The sequence below is a fragment of the Notamacropus eugenii genome, chromosome 4 (assembly GCF_028372415.1).
Source record: "Notamacropus eugenii isolate mMacEug1 chromosome 4, mMacEug1.pri_v2, whole genome shotgun sequence".
In the NCBI taxonomy this organism is placed as follows: domain Eukaryota; kingdom Metazoa; phylum Chordata; class Mammalia; order Diprotodontia; family Macropodidae; genus Notamacropus; species Notamacropus eugenii.
The window spans coordinates 413,986,388-414,007,673 of NC_092875.1; the positions used below are offsets into that span (position 1 = coordinate 413,986,388).

At 33.5% G+C, this 21,286-nt stretch overlaps 1 protein-coding gene across 1 annotated transcript in view; it reads left to right on the forward strand.

Moving 5' to 3' along the window:
* HCN1 (hyperpolarization activated cyclic nucleotide gated potassium channel 1) overlaps window positions 1–21,286 on the forward strand; it is a 624,487-nt gene that overhangs the window by 331,154 nt on the left and 272,047 nt on the right. The window contains exon 3 of the mRNA XM_072605676.1: window positions 10,721–10,882. Within this exon, the coding sequence (XP_072461777.1) occupies window positions 10,721–10,882 (162 nt within the window). The remainder of the gene's footprint in view (window positions 1–10,720; window positions 10,883–21,286) is intronic.

Below are 21,286 nucleotides of genomic sequence, written 5' to 3' on the forward strand. Positions count from 1 at the left end.
TACCATTCCAACCCTAATACTGTCTATAAAGGAGAGAATTCTTATTTCTATGTGTCATAGTGGATACAGTACTTGACTTGGAGTCAGGAAGACATGTGTTAAAATTCCCCTTCAAGCATTCTAAATTATCTTGTGCAAATCACTTAACCTCGCCGGACCTTAGTTTCCTCATATGTAAAATGTGATAGCTGTTCTCAGTGAGAGTCAAGGTTCTAAATCAATGACCCCACCCTTGCTAGATGTCTGAATCATGAAGGAGACCTCACCTACCTGGCACAGAGTAGTTGTTTAATAGATGCTTATTGATTGAATGGCTGACCTGCTCCAGTGGCAAGGATGAGAAGAATGCAGTGATTCAAATTCACTGTAATCCTTTAAATTTTATTGTTGTTTTTAATCACTGGATGGTGTCTCGATATTTGTAACATATATCTATGAACTGCTTGAGCAGATGAGTTGACCGCTAACTTGTTTCCTTAGTTTTATTGCACAGGATACAAACAATTGCTGGATCAGAGGGATGTAGTATCCCCAAACTTAGTAGAACTGGGTACGTTGTTCTTCTTTATGTCACTACCTTTAGGGTCGATCAGATGTTCCTGGTGTTTAAAGGTGCTTCTCTCCAGTTGTAAAGTTACTTTAAGATCACTCCAACAGTCCTTCAAGTCAGTAGGGAACCACAGAGCATATTGAAGTAGGAATTTACTCATTAAAAGGTTCTGTAAGGGCCCAGGCTATGAATTTCACTTGGTGTATAGAGAACTGCACATAATGCTCTGTATATTGGAGAACTGATGAGGATGACAATTATACCCTAATGTCCTAATAGTGTTAATACAGAGTGGAGCAGAAAGTTTCTATTAAATTGTTAGAATATACACAAAGACCTGGTCTTTTATCTATCTGTCTATCTGTCTGTCTGTCTATCTATCTATCTATCTATCTATCTATCTGTCTGTCTGTCTGTCTGTCTCTGTCTCTCTATCAACATGTAAATATAAATACATGGATATAGATAGATATATTATAACTATATAGACATGTATCAGATATTACATAGTGAAGTTGCATATTACATATAGAGCATCAAAGATGAAGTAAGAATATTACATATAATACCAGATATTATGTGTATATATATATATATATAATAAAATGTATGCTATATGTACAAAATATATTAATTAGATAAAAATGAGGGAAAGTTTGTCTTCATACTAAAATTTAAAGTGTTCCCTCATGGGCAAGGAAACTACTTTAAATTACTTTAAATGTTCTGCCTCTTTGCATTCAGCATGACTAGAAGTTAGTATAGAATGATTTTCTGTCAATTGTAACTCTAATCAGTTCTTCAGCCTTTTAGCCCATGGGCATTAGACATCTATTTAGTGAATTTATATTTCTTTAATTCTAATAATACATCTTATATTCCACGACATACTGGAACACACACACACATTTGTGAAATAATATCCTTTGTTTCCTATGGTATTGAATGTCTCATACAAACAAACACATTTTAATTAACTCTGTTGGGAATAAATGAATGATTTCTAATATGCAGTGAAAAATCCTTTTTGCTTTTCTTGGCAAGAATAAGTCAAAAAGCCATTTATTTAATGACTGCTATGTGCAGATGCATTACTTAGAGATGCAAAATGTTATAACTGTCCCCAAGAGGGAAGTACAAAATATACATAATGTAAAATACAAAATAACCCACCAATTTACTTATGGGATTCAGAATCATGCTAGGGTGGAACTAGTCTTGATGTTTCTTTGACAAATATGATGGAAATGAAGGAGAGAGAGAAAGCATTTGGTCAAGACTTTTCTCACTGAATGAGTTCGATGAGTAAAGCACAGGCATTGTTCTTAACCTATCCATATAATTTACTCATTAAAAATAGTCACTTTGAGAACTTAGACTTTCTTAGGTTCTCCCATTCCCCACAAAAGTAATGGCTTAGTTAGAATTTAAGCTAAAAAATAAAAAAGGTAAAAAATACTCAACTAAATTACCAATAACTGAAATAACCAAAAATCTTTGATTGAAAGCAGATCATATTTGGTTCCTTCAAGGAAACATGATCATATGGGCTACGGCTTAATGTGAGTTCACTCAGGCATTATTGGTGAAATAAGCTAGTGACAAAAATTGGAACCACTGTGCTATTTCAAGTCTAAGATGAAGGGATAACTGAATTTCTAATCATTGGAGCATGGAACACAGCACAGATCTGGGAAGACAATATTTATATCACATTTCACACAGGATAAGCAAAAGGAGGCATTATAATGTGAAAATGAAAGTAGGGACCAATAACCTACCTTCAGGAGAAGAATGTTAGGGTAATGTCCTTTAAATGAAATCAATAAGGATGCTGCTAAGTTTTGAAACAAGTGATAATGAAATTACTGAGCTTATTTTCTCAACAAAATATCCCAAATAATTTTAATTGCTTTTTTCCAGAATATTCAAATTGTATCTCTGTTGGCCATATTAAAAACATGCAGATCATAAGTACAATAATTTTAAATGTGAAACTGGATGTAAAGAAAAATTAAATTAGCTAGCTTTTTAAAATTATTTCTTGTATTCTACAGAATCAAATGAAAAATGTATTTTTATCTTGTAAAATTTATAGATACATATGTGTATATTTGTATATTCATGTAATATATTCATACTACTACTACTACTACTACTACTACTACAACTACTACTACTATTACTACACACACATACTCACATACAAGCACTCAGAGTGCTACTGCAGAGTCATGGAGTTGGGATATGGAATTGTGTGTGTTTGGAGCAGAGAGAAGACCAGTTTAACTAGACTGCAATATATAGGAGTAGTTGAGGCTAGAAAGATAAGTAGGGGCTAGCTTGTGAAGGATTTCAAAAATCAGGGAAATTTTTATTTGATCTCCAAGGCAATAAGAATCCACTAGAGTTTGTTGAGTAGGAGAGTAGTGACATGATTATATGCATCTTAAGTAAAATCATGGTATCACCCATATGAAGGAGAGATTGGAGTGTGAAAAGACTTGGGGCAGGAGGACCAATTTCGAGACTATTGCAGTAGTCCAGACAAGAGAGAGGCAGTGAAGACTTCTATGAAGTAAATTTGTAGCTATGTGAGAAAAGATCGGAGGACAGATACAAGAGATATTGTGTAGAAAGAAACTGCAGGATTGGGTAGTTGATTAAATATGTTGTATCAGGGAGAATGAGAAGTAGAGGAAATCTGATAGAAAAGAATTGTAAGTGGTGACTTTGACAGAGATAAGGGAGTTTGGGGAAAAGATAATGAGTTCTGTTTTCAACATTTTGAATTTGAGATGTCACCAGCATATTCAATTTGAAAAGGATGCTACTTTGAAGTTCAGGGGAGAGATTAAAGCTTATTTGAATGGAGATAACGATTAAACTTTTAAAAGCTAATGAGGTCATTTTAAAAAAGAATGCAGAGTTAGGAGAGAAAAGCGCCCAGGACAGAAGATTGGGAAACTCCTACATTTAGATTATATGCTATGAAGGATGAGTCAGGACAGGAGACTGGAGAAAAGCAGTCAGGCAGGCAGAAGGCAATCCAGGAGAGAGCAGGACCATGAAACCCCAGGAAGGAAGACAGAGTAGTCACCAGTGTCAAAGTAGCAAGGAGGTAAAGGATGAAAACTGAGAAGGGCTATCAGACTGACCAATCAAGTAGTAGCTTCGGAGAGGGCAGTTTTGATTGAGTAATGATGCCAGAAGCCAGATTGCAAAGAGGAGGGAGAAGAGAAGTGGAGGCAACAAATATTGTCAGCTTTTTCTAAAAGTTTTCCAAGAAGTCTGGGGGAGGTATAGGATGATAGTTGGAAGGGATGTTGAAGTCTGCTGAAGACTTTTTTTTAAAGGATGGAGGAGACTTAGGTACATTTGAAGACAGTAGGGAAGGGACTACAAGATAGGGAGATGCTGAAGATTAGAGAGAGGAGGAATGAATATGGGTACATTGGCTGGAGGAGATGCAAGCGTTGGACTCAAAGATTCTTTATCTGTAAAAATGAAGATAATAGTAGCACCTTCTTCTCAGGTTTGTTATAAGGCTAAAATGAGATAATATTTGTGAAGTGTTTAGCAAACTTTAAAGTGATGTATAAATGTTAACTATTGTTATTGTTATAGCTAGGAATTTTTATAGGTTTAGAGTGTGAACTCCAAAGATGAAATGGTATCGGTATTTTTTTTTTTTTGGATTACAGATAATTGTAAATGAGTGTAGTGTAATGGGGAGCCAGGATTTCTTTACAGATGTCCTGTGTTTAGGTTCCTCCATGGTCTCCTCTTCCCTGCTGCACAAAGGCTGGAACTTTTATGCTTGAGGAGGAAGTAAAGGAGCCCTGGTCAGAAGACATGCCAGGTCCAGAAAACAGAGATTTGCAGCATCATAATTCTGGAAGTGAAAGGGTCTTCAGACATTTCATGCCTGAGAAACCTTTCTAAAGATCCCAGCCTTAAAGCCTAGTCAGTGCCAATGTCTGCAATTGGATAATTCTATTTTATTTTTGAATTTATAATATGAGCATGAGCCTTTTTAATAGTGACATAAAACCCTTGGGTCTGATTTTTATCTTGCTTGTATTATTCATGTAAATTAATAAAAAAATAGTGAATGATAAAATAGGAGTGTCTATTTCCTTTTCATTTCTCAAACTGTGACATTGAAAACACCCCAAGAGAGGCAATTCAAACATGCTGAGTTCAAATCGATACAGTGACATATTTTATGCTTAGAATGTCTAATCCCCTTGATTCAGGGGATATTTCAAATTACTCAGTAAATATTAATCAAACCCTAGTGTTCTCACATAACGTGGATGGGAAGCAAGAGATGATGACTGTGAGGAATTTAGAGGAATGTGGAAGATTGTTTAGCTTCAGACTAGGAGCTTAAATTCATATTCACAAATTAAATAAACTCTAAAATGATAAAACAGTGAAGTACTTAACAGATTACCAAACTCATGCAGTCCACTAGCCCCAGCCTCTCTAGTAGCATAGACTATAGGAGTGTGCTACCACATCCTCATTTTTTTAATTTTATTTTTTAAATAAACTATCTACTTTCTGGTGGAAATATTTTATTGATGAATTTGTTTTTCCTTTAGAGTCCTTTCTCATTCTTATTCTGAGATTAATTTTTTCCTTCTGTTTAAAAGGAAAATAACAACAACAATTAAGGAAAAACATTCACTATAGCAACTTATTTTGGCAGTGTATTTAATATTGTATCCAAGTAGCCCCAGCTTCTTTTTCCATGAGGCAGCTCTTCATTATTTCTTCTCTGGAACTTTTGGTATTCCCATACCCTCAACTCCTCCCCTCTCCATTTCTAGTTATCTGCTCATTTATAGTTTTGTAGAAGGTGTGTAGTTATCGTGACTCTACCTGTTTCAATAATTCTACATTCTTCTAAATTTCTTACAGTCTTCATTTCTTACTGCACCATAATATTGGATCATATTCATATTCCTTGATTTTAAGAAAAATATTACTTAATAAATACACAACAACTTTGTTATAACAGTTCTTTGCCATTTCAAAGAATACTGTTATCCTTCTTTTGAGAAGGAATGTTCAAATCAATTTATTCACAGCTCTATTTGATTACTTAAGTTTTTGATCTTTGTTTCTGTCCTTTATTTCTTGAGGCATATGTTTAGCAGTGGGGTTGATCAGTCAAAGGTTATAGAAAATATAATCTGTTTTCAAGTATAGCTGATATTACATTCACCTTTAAGAGTCATTTCATAGAGCATGTTCAGAATTGCCTTTCCTGGTCTGGTCCATAAACAAGAACCTTAGAGTTTGCTTCAGAACATGTGGTAATACAGAACTGAAAGGATTTGGCCATTGGGAAGAATGTGATAAAACCCCTTTTATTCCTTTATAAATTCCTTTTATTCCCTTATAAATGAAAGCAAAAGTACCTTCCCTCCTCTCAAAAAGCTTGCATCTAAATTGGGAAAGACAATATATAAAAGAGATTTGAATAAATGGTAGGAAGGATGAAAAGGGGGGAACTACTTATCTATCAGAAAATGGGGGTTGCTAGTAAAAATGTGTGTCAATTTTATAGTTTTATTTTATTACTGATATATGATAGCTTTTTGGTCAATTGTCTTCATCCTAATTTGTTCTATGCAAAGGTCTATGTAGAGTAATTTTAATTATAATACTCATAGCTACAGATATCCATCAGTGGAAGACTTTCTTGTATGGATGAAATCATAGGTCTGCCATAACAATAACAAAACAGTCATTGGTATTGTCAATATGTTACTTAAAATGATAGGTTAAGTGTAAGAAGTCATTTAATTAAAAAAAATCATCACCATCATCATCATAGACAATAACCAGATCTTTGTCCTAGGAGGGAAACTGATACAAGTATTGAAGTCATTATCCTTGTCCTTACACTATCCTAACAGCATAAAATATAAATTAATATATAGTCAAGAAACATTTATCAAGGCTTTATTTTGTTCTATGCAATGTGCTAAGTTCTGAGGATATAAAGAACTGTGAAAATATTATACCTGCCCTTAAAAAGCTCCCATTCTAAAGATGAGGACAACATGCAAAAAAAGTGTAAAAAATCTCTTATCTATCTGTCTGTCTATCTCTCTCTTTTTTTTTAATGGAAGATATTCGCAAAGTGAGAGGCAGCTAGGTGAGGGAGTGGATAGAGTGCCAGTCCTAAAGTCAGGAAGACTCAACTTCCTCAGTTCAAATCTAGCCTCAGACTCTTCTTAGTTAGCTGTGTGACCTTGTTTGCCTCAGTTTCCCCTTCTGCAAAATGAGCTGGAGAAGGAAAGAGTCAACCACTCCAATATCTTTGCCAAGGAAACCTCAAACTTGGTCCCAAAGAGTGGGACAGAATTAAAAAAAATAACTGAACATTCTTAAAATAAAGACTGGAGGAATGTCAGGACCTACAGACGGGTTAGATGTGTAAAGCCCTCTTACAGAATCAAAAAAAATTGAATGGAATCTTAATGAAAGCCAGGAGGTGGAGGTGAGGAAGGAGAGCATTTGAGGCATGAAGAATAGCTAGAATGTACAGAGCTGAGGCAGTATCCTGTGGAAGGAAGAGTAAGATGGCCAGTGTCACTAGATCATAGAGTAGTACATTGAGGGGAGTGAAGAGTAAAGATATAAAAAAAAACAGGAAGGACTGTGAAGATCTTTAAAATCCAAACAAGACAATCTCGAGGTAATAGGGAACCACTGGAATTTATTGAGTAAGGTGCCCTGTTTGTGGAAGATGAAGTGGAGCAGGAAAAGATCAACTGGAAGACTATTGTGATAGTCTTGTCATGAGTGGATGAGTACTTTATATCAGACTTCCAGCCAACTGACCACTTTGTGTTTATAATGCGTGTGTTCATTTTCAGTGTATCCAAGAAAAAATCATATTGTCTTGTTCCCTAGCACTATTGGTGGCAATATGGTAGCGGGGGAGGGAGTGGATTCTAGTACATCGTGACAACAGGCTGGCTCTGTCAAACCTATATTTAAAAAAAAATGAATTGCAAAATAGGTTTTGGAAGTGTAAAATTCTTTCCTTGGTATGTGATGTTTGTTATATGACATAGTCAACTGCTTAAATGTCACATTAAGTAGATGGTGTCTTAGAAATTTAGAGTCCCATTCTAATTTTTAAGGGGAGTTTCAAAGCAATATGTACATGTCAACTTAGAGAGAATTTTTATTGCTGACTATGATTATTGTGTCAACTGAGAGCTTGCTTTAAAAAAAAATCAATATCTGATGAAACCTGAATAAAATGAAAAAAACACTGTGCTAAAGGAAGATTTAATTATATTTTAACAAAATTATTTTACTAAATGTTCAGATTTTAGAAAAAAAAATCATACCATTCTCCAATCCAGAACTCACTATCAATTACTCTATGTAATTTAATTAATAGTTGTAATGTTTAATCCTATTTTCCCTGGAATTTCCCCCAAATCAAATTATTAATCATCTGTTCTCAGAACATTTTAAAAGATGTTGTATTAAACTAATTCATTTCTTAATGGGGAGGGGGTGAAATTGACTTAAAACACTTTACTTAAAACATTTAATGATAAAAATACCAAGTTTTTATTGTGAACTCACATGGGTAGTTCCATAAGATAATTAATAAATCATAATACATGATACGTAGTTTTGTTCCTCTAATGCCATCTTTGGCACACTGATAGCTTCATTACTTTTAAAACTGTGAAATAATTTCAGCAAATGAAAATCTATTTCTAAATATTTTAAATTGTTTTGTGTGTATTATATGCATAATATGAACATTTTATTAATTTTGAATAATATAATATTTCAATCTTCAACAAGTAAAAATGATGTTAAATTGTCATGGAGGAAAGTTCTTATTAAAGAAAAAATTAAGTATAGGGAATAAGCACTCATATTAACAATATTATAATAGAAACATGTAAGGTAAAGAAACTTTTAGTTATATTGCAAGCAGTGACTTAACAAATATTTACAAATTTAAAATCTGGATTTTTTTTTTACTAATCTCCAAAACTTGAGAAATTTTACCTTTGCATGTTTTTGTTTTAATTTAAAATAATCTCACTTAATTTTACCAGCAGAATTTCAATGGGATGCCATGGATCACCAGGTCTTAATCATCTGTTCAGGCCAGAGTTTTGGAAGTTGCCCTTATTTTTGTCCATTTTTGAACAATACCAGGAAAAAAAGACTTTAGTCTTGGTGGAGGATATAGGGATAAGAAGATGGATGCTCTAAAATTCCACTGACAGGAAACACCTTTTACCGGGAACAAACAAACAAACTAATAAACAGAAACTACCTAGGGCAAGTGATACTTAAAGTTCAAATTATGTCCATTTCACTAACCTCTCTAAGCTTCAGTTTCCATATCTGTAATTTGCTTCTTAAACAGCTGTAGAACTTCCCTTGGAGGGTTGTTTTCAGAATCCAATGTGTCGGTAAAGTAAAGCACTTTTAGTCTTTAAAGGTGCTGTAAGAATGTCAGCTACATCATAGCCTACCACACATGATGATATTCTATTGCTTTTAGGATGATAAGGTTCAAAGGTTTATCCAAATGATTTCCTACTCCTTGGACTTTTTGTCTTAACCAACCCTCTCCCCCCCAAAAGGGGCAATAACTATTAATAAGTAACAAAATATATTTGTGTTACAAAGTAAGAGCTATTTTCCTATGGAAATCAAGCTTTTAAATTATTTGACATGGCATGATTGTGTACTTTTTTTATTATTTTAAGGAAGGAAAAATAGGAAATTTTGTTAATTCTTCTAGATTCTTAAGGTGTATTTCAGTAAATACTTTTGCATTATTTGGAACTAGCCCAACTACCACATATTCCATGCTATTTGCTATGTCAGAGAAGGGGAAGCTGTGTGGTAGCCTCAAAAGAAGCTTAGACTTACTAGCAGAGGAAATGGGATCAAGTCATAACCTCACTGAGTCAGAGTTTGCTAATCAGCGAAACTGAAATGATAATCACAGAAGCTTGAAGCTCAAAGGATACTGGAAATGCAAAATTATTTGTTAATCTTAAATTACTAAATAAATTCCTATGAAAAATAGGAATGAAATTGATGAAAAATAAATGTTGCTGTTACTATCTTATCTGACACTTCCTGACCCCTTTTGGGATTTTCTTGGCAAAGATAGTGGATTGCTTTGCCATTTACTTAGCTCATTTTACAGATGCAGAAACTGAGGAAAAGAGGGTTGAGTGACTTGCTCAGGATCACACAGCTAAGTAAGTGTCTGAGGCCAGATATGAACTCATGAAGATGAATCTTCCTGATTACAAGTCCGGTGTTCCATCCAGTGTGCCACCAAAAATGTTACTTGGTCAATTTTAGTCTAAGCTTTAATAATTATCCTGATCTTTTTTTCAAATCAATCAACAACTCATATGATGACAGTATCAGTAGATCTGTCAATTCTTACATAGTCATTAGGTGACCCAATAGATAGAGGGCAGAAGTTGGAGTTGGGAAAACCTGAGTTCAAATTCTGCCTCAGATATTAACCAACTGTGTGACCATGGGCAAGTCATTTGTTCTCTATCTCAGTTTCCTCAACTGTAAAAAAGATATAACATCATATAAAGGGCATCATAATAGCGTTCACCTCCCCAGTGTTATTTTAAGGATTAAATGGGATAGCATATGTAAGGTCTTTGCAAATCTATTACACAAGCTGTTATTCTATTGAGGACATCATTATGTTATTTGCTTTATGCACTACTTTTCTATGTTTCGATTTTTCCAATAGACATTTTTATATACCCAGTAAAGTGAACAGAAATAGAAAGAAGCTATAATCAAATGTGTTAGTTTTGCTCATTTTTGGTAGCCCTTATATAAAAGATTTCTGGGAAATGCAGCAACTGCATATATGTCATGTTATCCCTATATTCCATTTATTTATTCAGTGTCCCTCAGCTTGTTGAGAATTCAATGTTGTTTTGAATGTGGAGAGCAATAATGAATCTATGTAAAATACTTGTAGATGGTTTTGCCATTTTTGCATAAGATCAGTGATAAATTTTAGTTAGAAACACTTCTCTGTCAGCAGTATTTGGTAGTGTTCTTATACCAAATGACTGGTTATTTGAATTGATTTTAAACTTTGATCAACAGATTTTCCATATGACATATGATCTAGCCAGTGCGGTGGTGAGAATATTTAACCTCATTGGAATGATGCTTCTTCTTTGCCATTGGGATGGCTGTCTTCAGTTCTTAGTACCATTACTACAGGACTTCCCATCAGATTGCTGGGTGTCCCTAAATAAGATGGTTGTAAGTATTGTGAATTTTTATTTATATTTTAAATGTTTATTTGAATGCTTTGGGAAAAAATGGATGATCTTTAAGAATAATATAATTTCTCCTGCATGAGTATGTTAGAACACATCTTCATTTGATATATATGGTTCCTGAATCTGATATCATGCTGCTTTAATCCATCTAAATTTCTTCTTCATGTCAATGTTCTTGGGAGACAAATATATGATTGTCAGTATTTTCAGATTTGAATATACCTGAACAATTATATTTCAAAATAAATATACATTTTAATTCAAAATCATCCAATAGCTTAAATATAGGATTCTTTAAACAAATTTTATTTTTTAAAAAGTTTAATTTATTACGGAGTATCCCACTATTTATAATGGGTAAAATAATATATATGAAATTCCGAAATTTCATATATACAGAACAAGTGTTAAGGTATATTTTGGTTTCTGGGCACACATACATCAGCTGATTTCTTTTTTTAACCTTAAAAGTAGGCCTGCTTTGTTTCAAACTCCTCTTCAACTAGCATCAAAATGAAGTACTTTTATTTGAATGATTTTTAAATTTTTTTCTCATGTAATTTTATAGAAAATCGAATAATGCAAATGAGACTTGCCTAAATGGCTTTGAATTTGCATGAGGTAAATGTATCTCTTCCTCTCAAAAACCTTCATTATGTTCTGACTAGCTTAGAATAACTAAACTGAAAAATTTAACAGACTAGTTACATATCAATTTGCTCTTCTTAAAATACCCATTAGATAATTTTATTTGAAGCAAACTTATTTTGAGACTCTTAATTTCACAAGTTAAAGACAAAGTGCTGACATTTTATTTTTGAGAGCTTTAAAATGTCTAAATATATTTATTCCATATTTAAATCTTATAAAGTGCGAAAAGGAAAGTTGACTCCTTATATCTTTATCTGAGCCCAGAATTTTCCTACAGTTGAACATATAATTATATATGCATATCTATGGAATATTTCATGATGCATTAAAATATTTTAATGTGAATAGCTTGAAAATATTCTAACAATGTATTTGCATCCATTGTGTCATGGTGGCTGTAACAGTGTTGGTTGAAAATGGATATGATTCATGCATCATTATATTTTGCCTCTGTCAGAATATTAGGCTGGTTTTCCTTAAGTAACCTTCTACATTTTGAAACAATTTGGTAAATTATAATTTTATTTATTATTGATATTAACTAATACTTATATAGTACTTTGAAGTTTGAAAAACACATTACGTATATTATCCTGTTTGATCCATATGACACATGAAGAAAGTGAGGTGCTCTTCTTATACCCATTTTATTGATTACAAAAATGAGGTTACATGCACTCATGTGACTTGCCAAGAGTCACAAAAATTGTGCAGAAAATTAAATGCAGATCTTTGTTACAAATATATCTATGTTATGTCTTTTGCCATTGGCTACCTATTTCATTCAATAACACATCTTCATTTTAATGACATCCTCAGCTACTTGAAATATGACATAGAGCATCATCTACCTTTGAGTGAGGAAAACTTGAGTCCAAGTTGTGCTGACACATCCTGGCTGTATGAGCTTTTTTAAATTACTTGAACTATTAGTGATCTAAACAACTCTATAAGGCAATAAGTTACAGAGAAAATATCTATTTACATTGAAAAAGAGTGTTTCTTCTACCAGAAGTTCTAAACAGTCATGAAATCACAGATCCATTCTCCTATATTAGAAATATTGTCATCTCTAAGGTCATAACTAATGAGATTGATTTAGTGAAATCTAACTTTGAATCTACTTCAGAATTTAGTTTGATCTTAAATTTAATTTTAATTTATGAATGGCAATCTATTTTAAAAACATGGAAAGAGATCAAATTTTTAAGGTTGAAATCCTCTATCTATCTGCCTAGGCTGTCTATCTATCATTTATCTTTCTATAATCTTGGTTTTGGAATATGTCCATATGTGCAACATTTATTGTAAATTTGTAATAAAAAGTTTGCCGTTAAAGATGATATATGTATTCTATGCATATCTCTGTGTAGATATATGTGTATATATGTACACACATAGATATGTATATACATATATGTGCCTATGTAGAGATCTATCTATCTATCTGTCTATCTACCTATCTATTTGATTTTCTATTTTGGGAACAGGAAAATAGAATTTCAATAACATTATGTTTATACTTTGACAGGTGTATACTAATACACCTTTGGAAATGGAGAATTAGCTTAAAGTATCCAAATACATTCACTTAATCAGATCCTGTAGAATATGTATAGCTCAAGGTCAGGCAATGATTCATTTTAATCTTTGTATACCAAGTGCCTCAATATTTTGCATATAGTAATTGTTCTATAAATGTTTTACAATTGAATTCAATTAAGGGAAGAATAAAAACATATTTTGGAGTCTTCATAAGGTAAGAAAACCATCTATACCAACTCTATGGCTATATTTGTTTGCTGACTTGTTAGGGGAAAGAAGTTGGTGAATTTAGTCAAATAATTAGTAACTGATTTCAACTTAACTTTCCATTAAATTTACTAAAAAAAATTGTAACAAAGGCAATAATGTACAAATTAAACAAAAATTATATTAATAGTAGATTATGAAGTCACAAATTATTTAAAACTGTCTGAAATTGATAAAGCAGGAATCAATAGGAATAATAATTGATTATAAAGGATCCTCCCGAGAACTACCCTAAAGTATCAGCAACTAGACTTCTTTATCTCATAATTTGTAATTTAACTATTCTATTTCTATGTTCCTTTTGGTTGAAAGTACAGTTTATAGAATCTTGTTTTCTAAAATGTTTGAAGACATGAGGATCATTTTTTTCTTTTTGTCCATAATAATGTAAATTTAACCCTGCCTACATGCAGAGGGATAGGTAGAATGACCATTTTGGATCTCCCATTCTTATAAATTTAAATAAAATAGGTTTTTTGTTAATTTATTTTTTTTTACTGAGTCACATGTATTTAGCTCCTTTACTTAAAATGAAAACAACTGGAAAATAAATATTGAGCTAGATAGAGCAGACGCATTCTAATCTGTTTTCAGTCAGTCTTTAACTATACTGATTGAATGATGATCAATAGCTATGAAGTATCCAGTGTGTCACTCCTCTTGTAAATAGAATGGAAATTATTCAAGAAAATAAATATCTAATATTTGATCCCATGGTCTAGATATAGATAGATTGGTATAGAGATAGATATATAGAGATAGATATAGATATAGCTAGACCAATCTATATCTATTAGATATATATCGATCTATCTATATCTTTTTCTATCTATATCTACATGTATATATATATACATACATACATACACACACACACACACACACACATATATATATATGTATATATATATATATATATATATATATATATATAGAGAGAGAGAGAGAGAGAGAGAGAGAGAGAGAGACACATTATATTATTTAGGTATTATCACCTCATTTTATAGAAAATGATGCTTAGAGAGGCAGTCAAATTCCTGTTTCTCCTCACTCCAAGTGGACTTCTGCCAATCTAGGACAAATCACTTAACTTCTCTAAGTATTAGTTTCCTCATCTGTAAAATAGGGACAATAACACCTGCCTTAACCTATCTTACAGAGCTGTTATGAGAAACAGAGAAGATAATGCACAAGATAGTGTTTTGTAATATGAACACTAGAAATACACATTATTAGTTACTGCATTCTTCTAATTCTCCTACCAACATTTCCTGAATAGTTGATTTTAAATGATATTTACTCTTTTTGCCTTCTGTAGAATGTGGCCAAACCCAGACACTAGCTGTTTTTTTCCTATTAAATGCATGTTGCATATCAGAATTAAAATGAATGGGGGGAAACCATAAAACAAAACAAAAAGTAACATAATACAAAAGAAAATGGTCTGTTTTTGCCTGTGATCAAATTCCATAGTTCTTTTTCTGGATGTGGAAGGCATTTTCCCTCAAGAGTCTATTGGAAATTTTTTAAGTCCATGCATTTCAATGAAGTACTAAGTCTTCCAGAAAAATTCCTGTCACTGTGTACAAAGTGCTCCTGGTTCTGCTCCTTTCACTCAGCATCAGTTCATATAAGTCTCTCCAGGCTTCTCTGAAGTCTTCCTGTTCATTGTTTCTCATAACACAATAGTATTCCATTGCATTCATATACCACAACTTATTCAGCCATTCCCCAATGGATGGGCATCCCCTTGATTTCCAGTTTTTGGCCACCACAAAGAGAGCTGCTATAAATATTTTTGTACATGTGGAACCCTTTCCCATTTCTATGATCTCTTTAGGATAGAGTCCCAGGAACGATATTGCTGAGTCAAAGGGCATGCACATTTTTGTAGCCTTTTTGGCATAGTTCCAAATTGCTCTCCAGAATGGTTGGATCATCCCACAGCTCCACCAGCAATGAATAATACGAACTGCTACTACATACAAATGCAGACAATTTTCATCATAAGTTAATTGAGCATTCCCTCTACCAGTTTAGATCATAGCTCATTCATGCCTACTCCTTCTTTGCTTACCATATAATTCCATCAATCCTCACTAGAAAGTGCACCCAATGTGCTAAAAACATTTTCTTCTGGGTTTTTGAACATCTTTTGTCCCAGTGGACTTGTCCATTTGTTATCCCTTCCTTTTCTCACCTTGGAGATTTACTCTGTTCCTGCAACCTCCTTTTACTGGAAGTTTACTTTGACCCTGTGTTCCCTTCTTCTGACAGGTCAGTTCCTTTTTGAAACTCCATTTTAAGAAAAACTCTCATAATACCCCAACTTCATTCCTCTCTAGTGTCCAGAAATGCATATAGAAATAGCATATGTACAGCCTCCACCACAATTGTCTTCATTGTTAAAGTGTTATTTAGTGCTTTGTTGCCTTCTGTTTTCTACTGAATATGTTATAGACTAATTTAAATGGACAGAATCCTTGCCTGATGGGTTAATGATCTAAGACAAATTTATTGATGTTATTATAAAAAAGGCAAATGAAAATGTGAATAAATATTTGAAATATCCCCAAGGAGAGCAGAAAAGTATGTTTGGGACCTGACATGGTATAGTTTGGAAGACTTCCACTGAAAAAAAATGATCTAAGGTATACTCTTAGTGCAAGATTCGTTCTTGTTGGATAATCATAAAGAAGAGTTAAACTATGGAAAAAAGAAGGATTGAGCTGAAATTCTTAAACACTTTTCTAACCCACTAATTTCATGAAAATACATACTTACCAGCAGTGATGCCATTAAATATTCATAATCATACTGATTATATTTTATAACAATATTGAAATAATGCAGAATGTGAATCAGATATACAACTCTTTTTACTCTTCTTTGGTCTATTTTACATGCAAATATAGAACCGTGTATTCATTTGGTAGAACATCCAAATATAGTACCAACACAATATTATAGTGCCCATGGCAGTGTTGAATATCCTGGAGCAATTCTGAATAACAAAATACAACAGCTCTCTACATGGAAGACAGACACAAAACATCAATTTAGAATTAGAAAGCTAAATCCATTGTAGTAACAAAAATCTATATTCGATGACAATGCAGAGGATAATACTATCCCCACATCTTTCCTTTCTTAGGCTTCCCACAAACCAGCTCCCTTAAACAAAATCACAGACAAGCTCTCTCGCTAATGCTAGCCAGTTGCCTGCTTGCCTGAATCCTTTCTAGCTCTGACTAGACTCTGATTAAATTTCCTCTCAGCTCTGCTCTAGCTCTGCCCCTTCTCACCCCACTGATTCAGCAAACTTCTCCCAGCACAGGTTCCATGAGAGTCAGACTTCCATGTGACCTAAGCAGGTCACATGTGCCTATTAATAAATGGAAAAGATCTTCCCATTTAAATTACCATTACACTGAAGAACATGGAATCTTTAAAAAAAGTTAGAATTTTACATTTATCATTTCACTCAATATCCTCTAGAATTTAATAGTTTATATTTACATGGTGGTAAGCCCAACACATAGAGAAAGTTTGGAGTAATTGAACAGAGTGAAAGTAACAACCACATGAAGAATTAAAACTAATGCTGTCTTTGTTAATGAGCTATTATCCATGTGACCAATATAACTGCAGCATAACAGCTTAGATGCTAACTAGTTGATGAAAAAATTACCACTTAAAACAATACCAACAACAGCAACTAGAAGTACAAGTGTAAAAAATATTTTTTCTCTCATTCAATTGTATTCAAGGAGAAAAAATAGAAAGGCAGTTACTGCTGGTTTTATCTGAATAAATGTCAAAGTCTAAGTACCAAGTTGCCAACTACTTCCCAGACTGAATTCATATATATAGCAAAGGGTATTCTTTTGTTTTTAAAAGAGTGACTAACTTCCACAGAAACACAAAGTTTTCAGTGCTGACGGAGAGGTAGATAAATAGCACTTATGTAAACAGGATAATAATTCTGTAGCTGTTCATACTAATTACATGATCTAGGAAGATTTATGCTAACAAAAAAAGGTGTATCAGCAGCTGTTCAGTTTGAATTAAAGAAAAATGAGGGAAATGATTACAAGTTGCCAAGTTCCAGGAGAAAAACATCTGGGTTTAAGTATCAGGGAGAAAGACAGAATTTCACAGAATATAAATTAGCATAACCAGACAAGTGCGTATATGAACGTCTGGGTATATTAAACACCAGACATGAACCATCCATCTGTATTGTCTTATGTTTGGACCTTCTTCATTCTTTCTTCTAAAAATTATTACTCTAATGTCTGAAGTAGGGAAATTTTACTTTCACTATCAGCAATATCCGTATTGATCTTTCAGTTAGTCACTGGAGAATAAGCCATTACACATATCAACAATGTCTCCTGAGAGGTGTTATAGTCAGTCTGATCTATACTGTACATTACACCCTTACCCCTACCAAACCCTCATCTCCAACACACACACACACGCACACGCACACACACAACTCTTAGCACACTCTTGTTAGACTGAAGTTCAAGAACAATGAGAAGAAAGTAATGAATTCAGAAGATCAGAATCCAGTTTTTTTCAAGAAGTTTAATAAGAACTACAAATAAGATTAATTATAAAACACAGTTTGGTTATGTCAATGGTTATGTTTTCCATATTACTAAAATCTAATCAAAGTTTGAAATGAGAAAACAGTCACAATTATCAGTTATATGACATTTATATTACTCATTTTTAGGATCAAAATTGCTTTGCATACCTCATCTTTTCAATCTTTACAGTAACTCTGGGAGAGAATGGCTATAGTAATTATCTCTTTTACAGATGGGGGAACTGAGGCAGGGAGAGGTTAAGTCACTTGCCCAGAGTCCAACAGCTATCCCCAATGTCAGGCAGTGGGGGATGAGTGGGGATGTCATAACTCATGTTTTCTTTAACACAATAACTGATAAGCCTTAAAAATCTTCAGCTTATTGATGAAACAAAAGACTAAAGACATAGTAGAGTAAGAGAAACAGAGTGTATCATCATTATAATTAATAATAATAAGTTTGCTGAAGTGGAAATATAACTGTATTTGGAGTCAGAAGGCCTGGTCGAGTCCTGAAACTTATTATTCCTATGACCTTGGGCAAACGACTTCTTAGAGTCTCAGTTTGCTTATCTATTAAATGAGTGTTGGGCCCATTGATCTCGATTACCTGAATTGAACATGAGGCACCCTGAAAGAAAGAAAAAGAAAGGGAAAATGACAAAAGAACTTATTTCTAATTCCTCCCCTCAAAGAATTTTACTTTCTCTTATGCATAAAGCAGTATTTCTCAGTTCTTTTATTTTAGCTTGGACCTAACTGGCTCACACCATATTTTAGTTAGTGAGTGATTAATTCTGTCTGACTTAGGAGGTTGTTGTATATTGTATATATTACCTTTTTAGTTACAAGACCGATAGATCCTCAATACTAATTTTTAGGGTCCTTAGATTTCCCTTTCCAATATATTCAATAGCAGTCAAGATACTTTTCTCAAATTCCTTTGTACCAGGGAACATGCAATTGCTATTTTCAGTCAAAACTATTCATCATTATGATTTGATCCTAGCCTTAATCAAATTTTCAAGATTTTACTTTATTTGAAACACTAAAGAAAAGGTTAACCAGGAGGTTGTGTGTATATACTTTCCGTGAATCTTCATAGCCAGCCCAATAGAATTCTAATACTTTAGTTTACTGTCCAAATACTTCTCTCTTGTATTTCCTGTCAACATTTCCAGTATATGTAGGGCCACATCTCCTATCCCTCATGACTCTAACAAAGTTGCTTTAGTTGTGGGTTTTCAGTAAGTATTGAAAAGTTAAGGCACTTCTGAAAGTAGTTACTGGTTAGCTTTTTATGCAGCTTAGATCATGCATTCTGGCAAAGCTTCTCTTTTACATTAAACTTAGTAAGAAAGGCAGTGACATATGGAAGAAAGAGCAAGAAGTGTGAAATCAGAGGATCTGACTTCATTTAATTACAAATTCTGATGGTTAACTACCTGCAACATTTTGGCCAAGTCACATCATGTCTCTGGTCCTCAGTATCTTCCTATACAGAATTAGGAGGCTGGATTTCAATGGCTCTTTTTAGCTTTCAATACATGATCCCTTGATCTTTTGGGGTGGGGCGGAAGGGCAGTCAGGATGATAAAGGACTTAAAAATTACGTCAATGTCTACTCAATTGAAAGAATTGAAGGTACTAACTTGGAGGGGAGAAAACTTAGTAGGGCCATTTTAAATATCTGTCAGCGCTGCCTTGTGAAAGAGGTATTAGATTTGTGCTACTTGACCCTTAAATTCAGAACTAGAGACAAAGGAGGGGAACTTGCAAAGAGATAAATTTAGGTTTAATATGAAGAACAACTTCTGGTAATCAGCACTGTATATAAGTTGAATGTGCTGTCACCAAAGGAAGAGGTTTTTCCCTCTTGTCTACCTTTTCATAGTAGTCCTTAAAACCAACCCATAGTTGTTCGGTTGTAGAAGTTCTCATTCAAATAGGATTAGGTACGTTTATCGATTCCTTCCAATTCTGACATTCTGCGCTCCCTAATGGGACTTTTTGCATCCACTCTCTCCTTTCCCCAATCTGTCTTCCATGTATTTTCCAAAAATAATTTTTCTAAGGCACAGTTCTCACCTTGTCACTTGCCTGCCTCTCAAAACAAGAACAATGACAACAACTTTAAGAATTCCATATTCCTTGTAGGGAAACTGCACATACACATGTGCATATACATACACACATGCATACACAAGCACACACATGCACACACACATGCACAACTTTGTCTGACATGTGAGATCCTCTACAAATGAACTGGAGAAGGAAATGACAAAGCACTCCATTATTTTTACCAAGAAAACCCAAATGGGGATCATAAAGAGTTTGACATGATTGAAAAAAACAACTGGACAAAAGCAATACAAAAGCAACTTCACTCTCTCTTTCCATATTTATTGCATTTTGTTGACCTTATTCAATATATGCTACAGCCAATGGATTACTATTTGCTTGAGAAATTTAACATACTGTGTCTTTCCCATTTGCCTTCCCATAAGCAGCCCCCATAAGCCAGTTGGGAATACAGTCTCTTCGTAGCTATTCCTTTCAAAACTATTATCTGGCTTCTCAGCTCAGCATGGGGGACCACACCTTCCAAGAATTATTTCTGGCTACTGCCATCCTCATTGTTGAGGATATTTTGTGCAGACTTCTTTTGGTAAACGTTGTACCTTAGTAGTATAATTTAAGATCCTTGACACAACAGGTACAGATTCATTTTTATCTTTGTATACCTAATGTTTAGCATAGTGACTTTCATACAGTAGATTCTTAATAAATATATATTATTGAATTGAGTTGAATAATCTTTTACCTTATGTTTCATTACCTATACATCTATATAGATATAATAAATCATACTTAAATGGCACTTAAAGATTTTCAAAAGTGGTACATAAATTTAAATTATTTGATCCTTTTAATAACTTATGTGATGTTATTATTCCCATTTTATAGGTAAAGAAACTGAGGCTGAAAGAGGTTAAATGACTTGCCCAAGGTCATAAAGACAGTAAGGGCCTGAGAAAAAAATCAAAGTCATTTCTGAGTCTGAAATCAGCACTCTACCATTGCTTGAATTAGCTTTTTGGACCATCTAGACATTTTGTCTCCCCTTAGAGAATACAAGCTTCTTGATCACTGATGTGTTTTGTCTCTATTTTCATTGCCTAAGTAAAATGCCTGCCCCATAATAATGTGCTGAAAAAATGCTTCTTGATTGTTCATTAGGTGTTTGATTGATTAATACCTCACTTGATCTCACAAGATCCCATAGCTTTAATTGTCATCTGTGCTCCCCAATCTATGTGT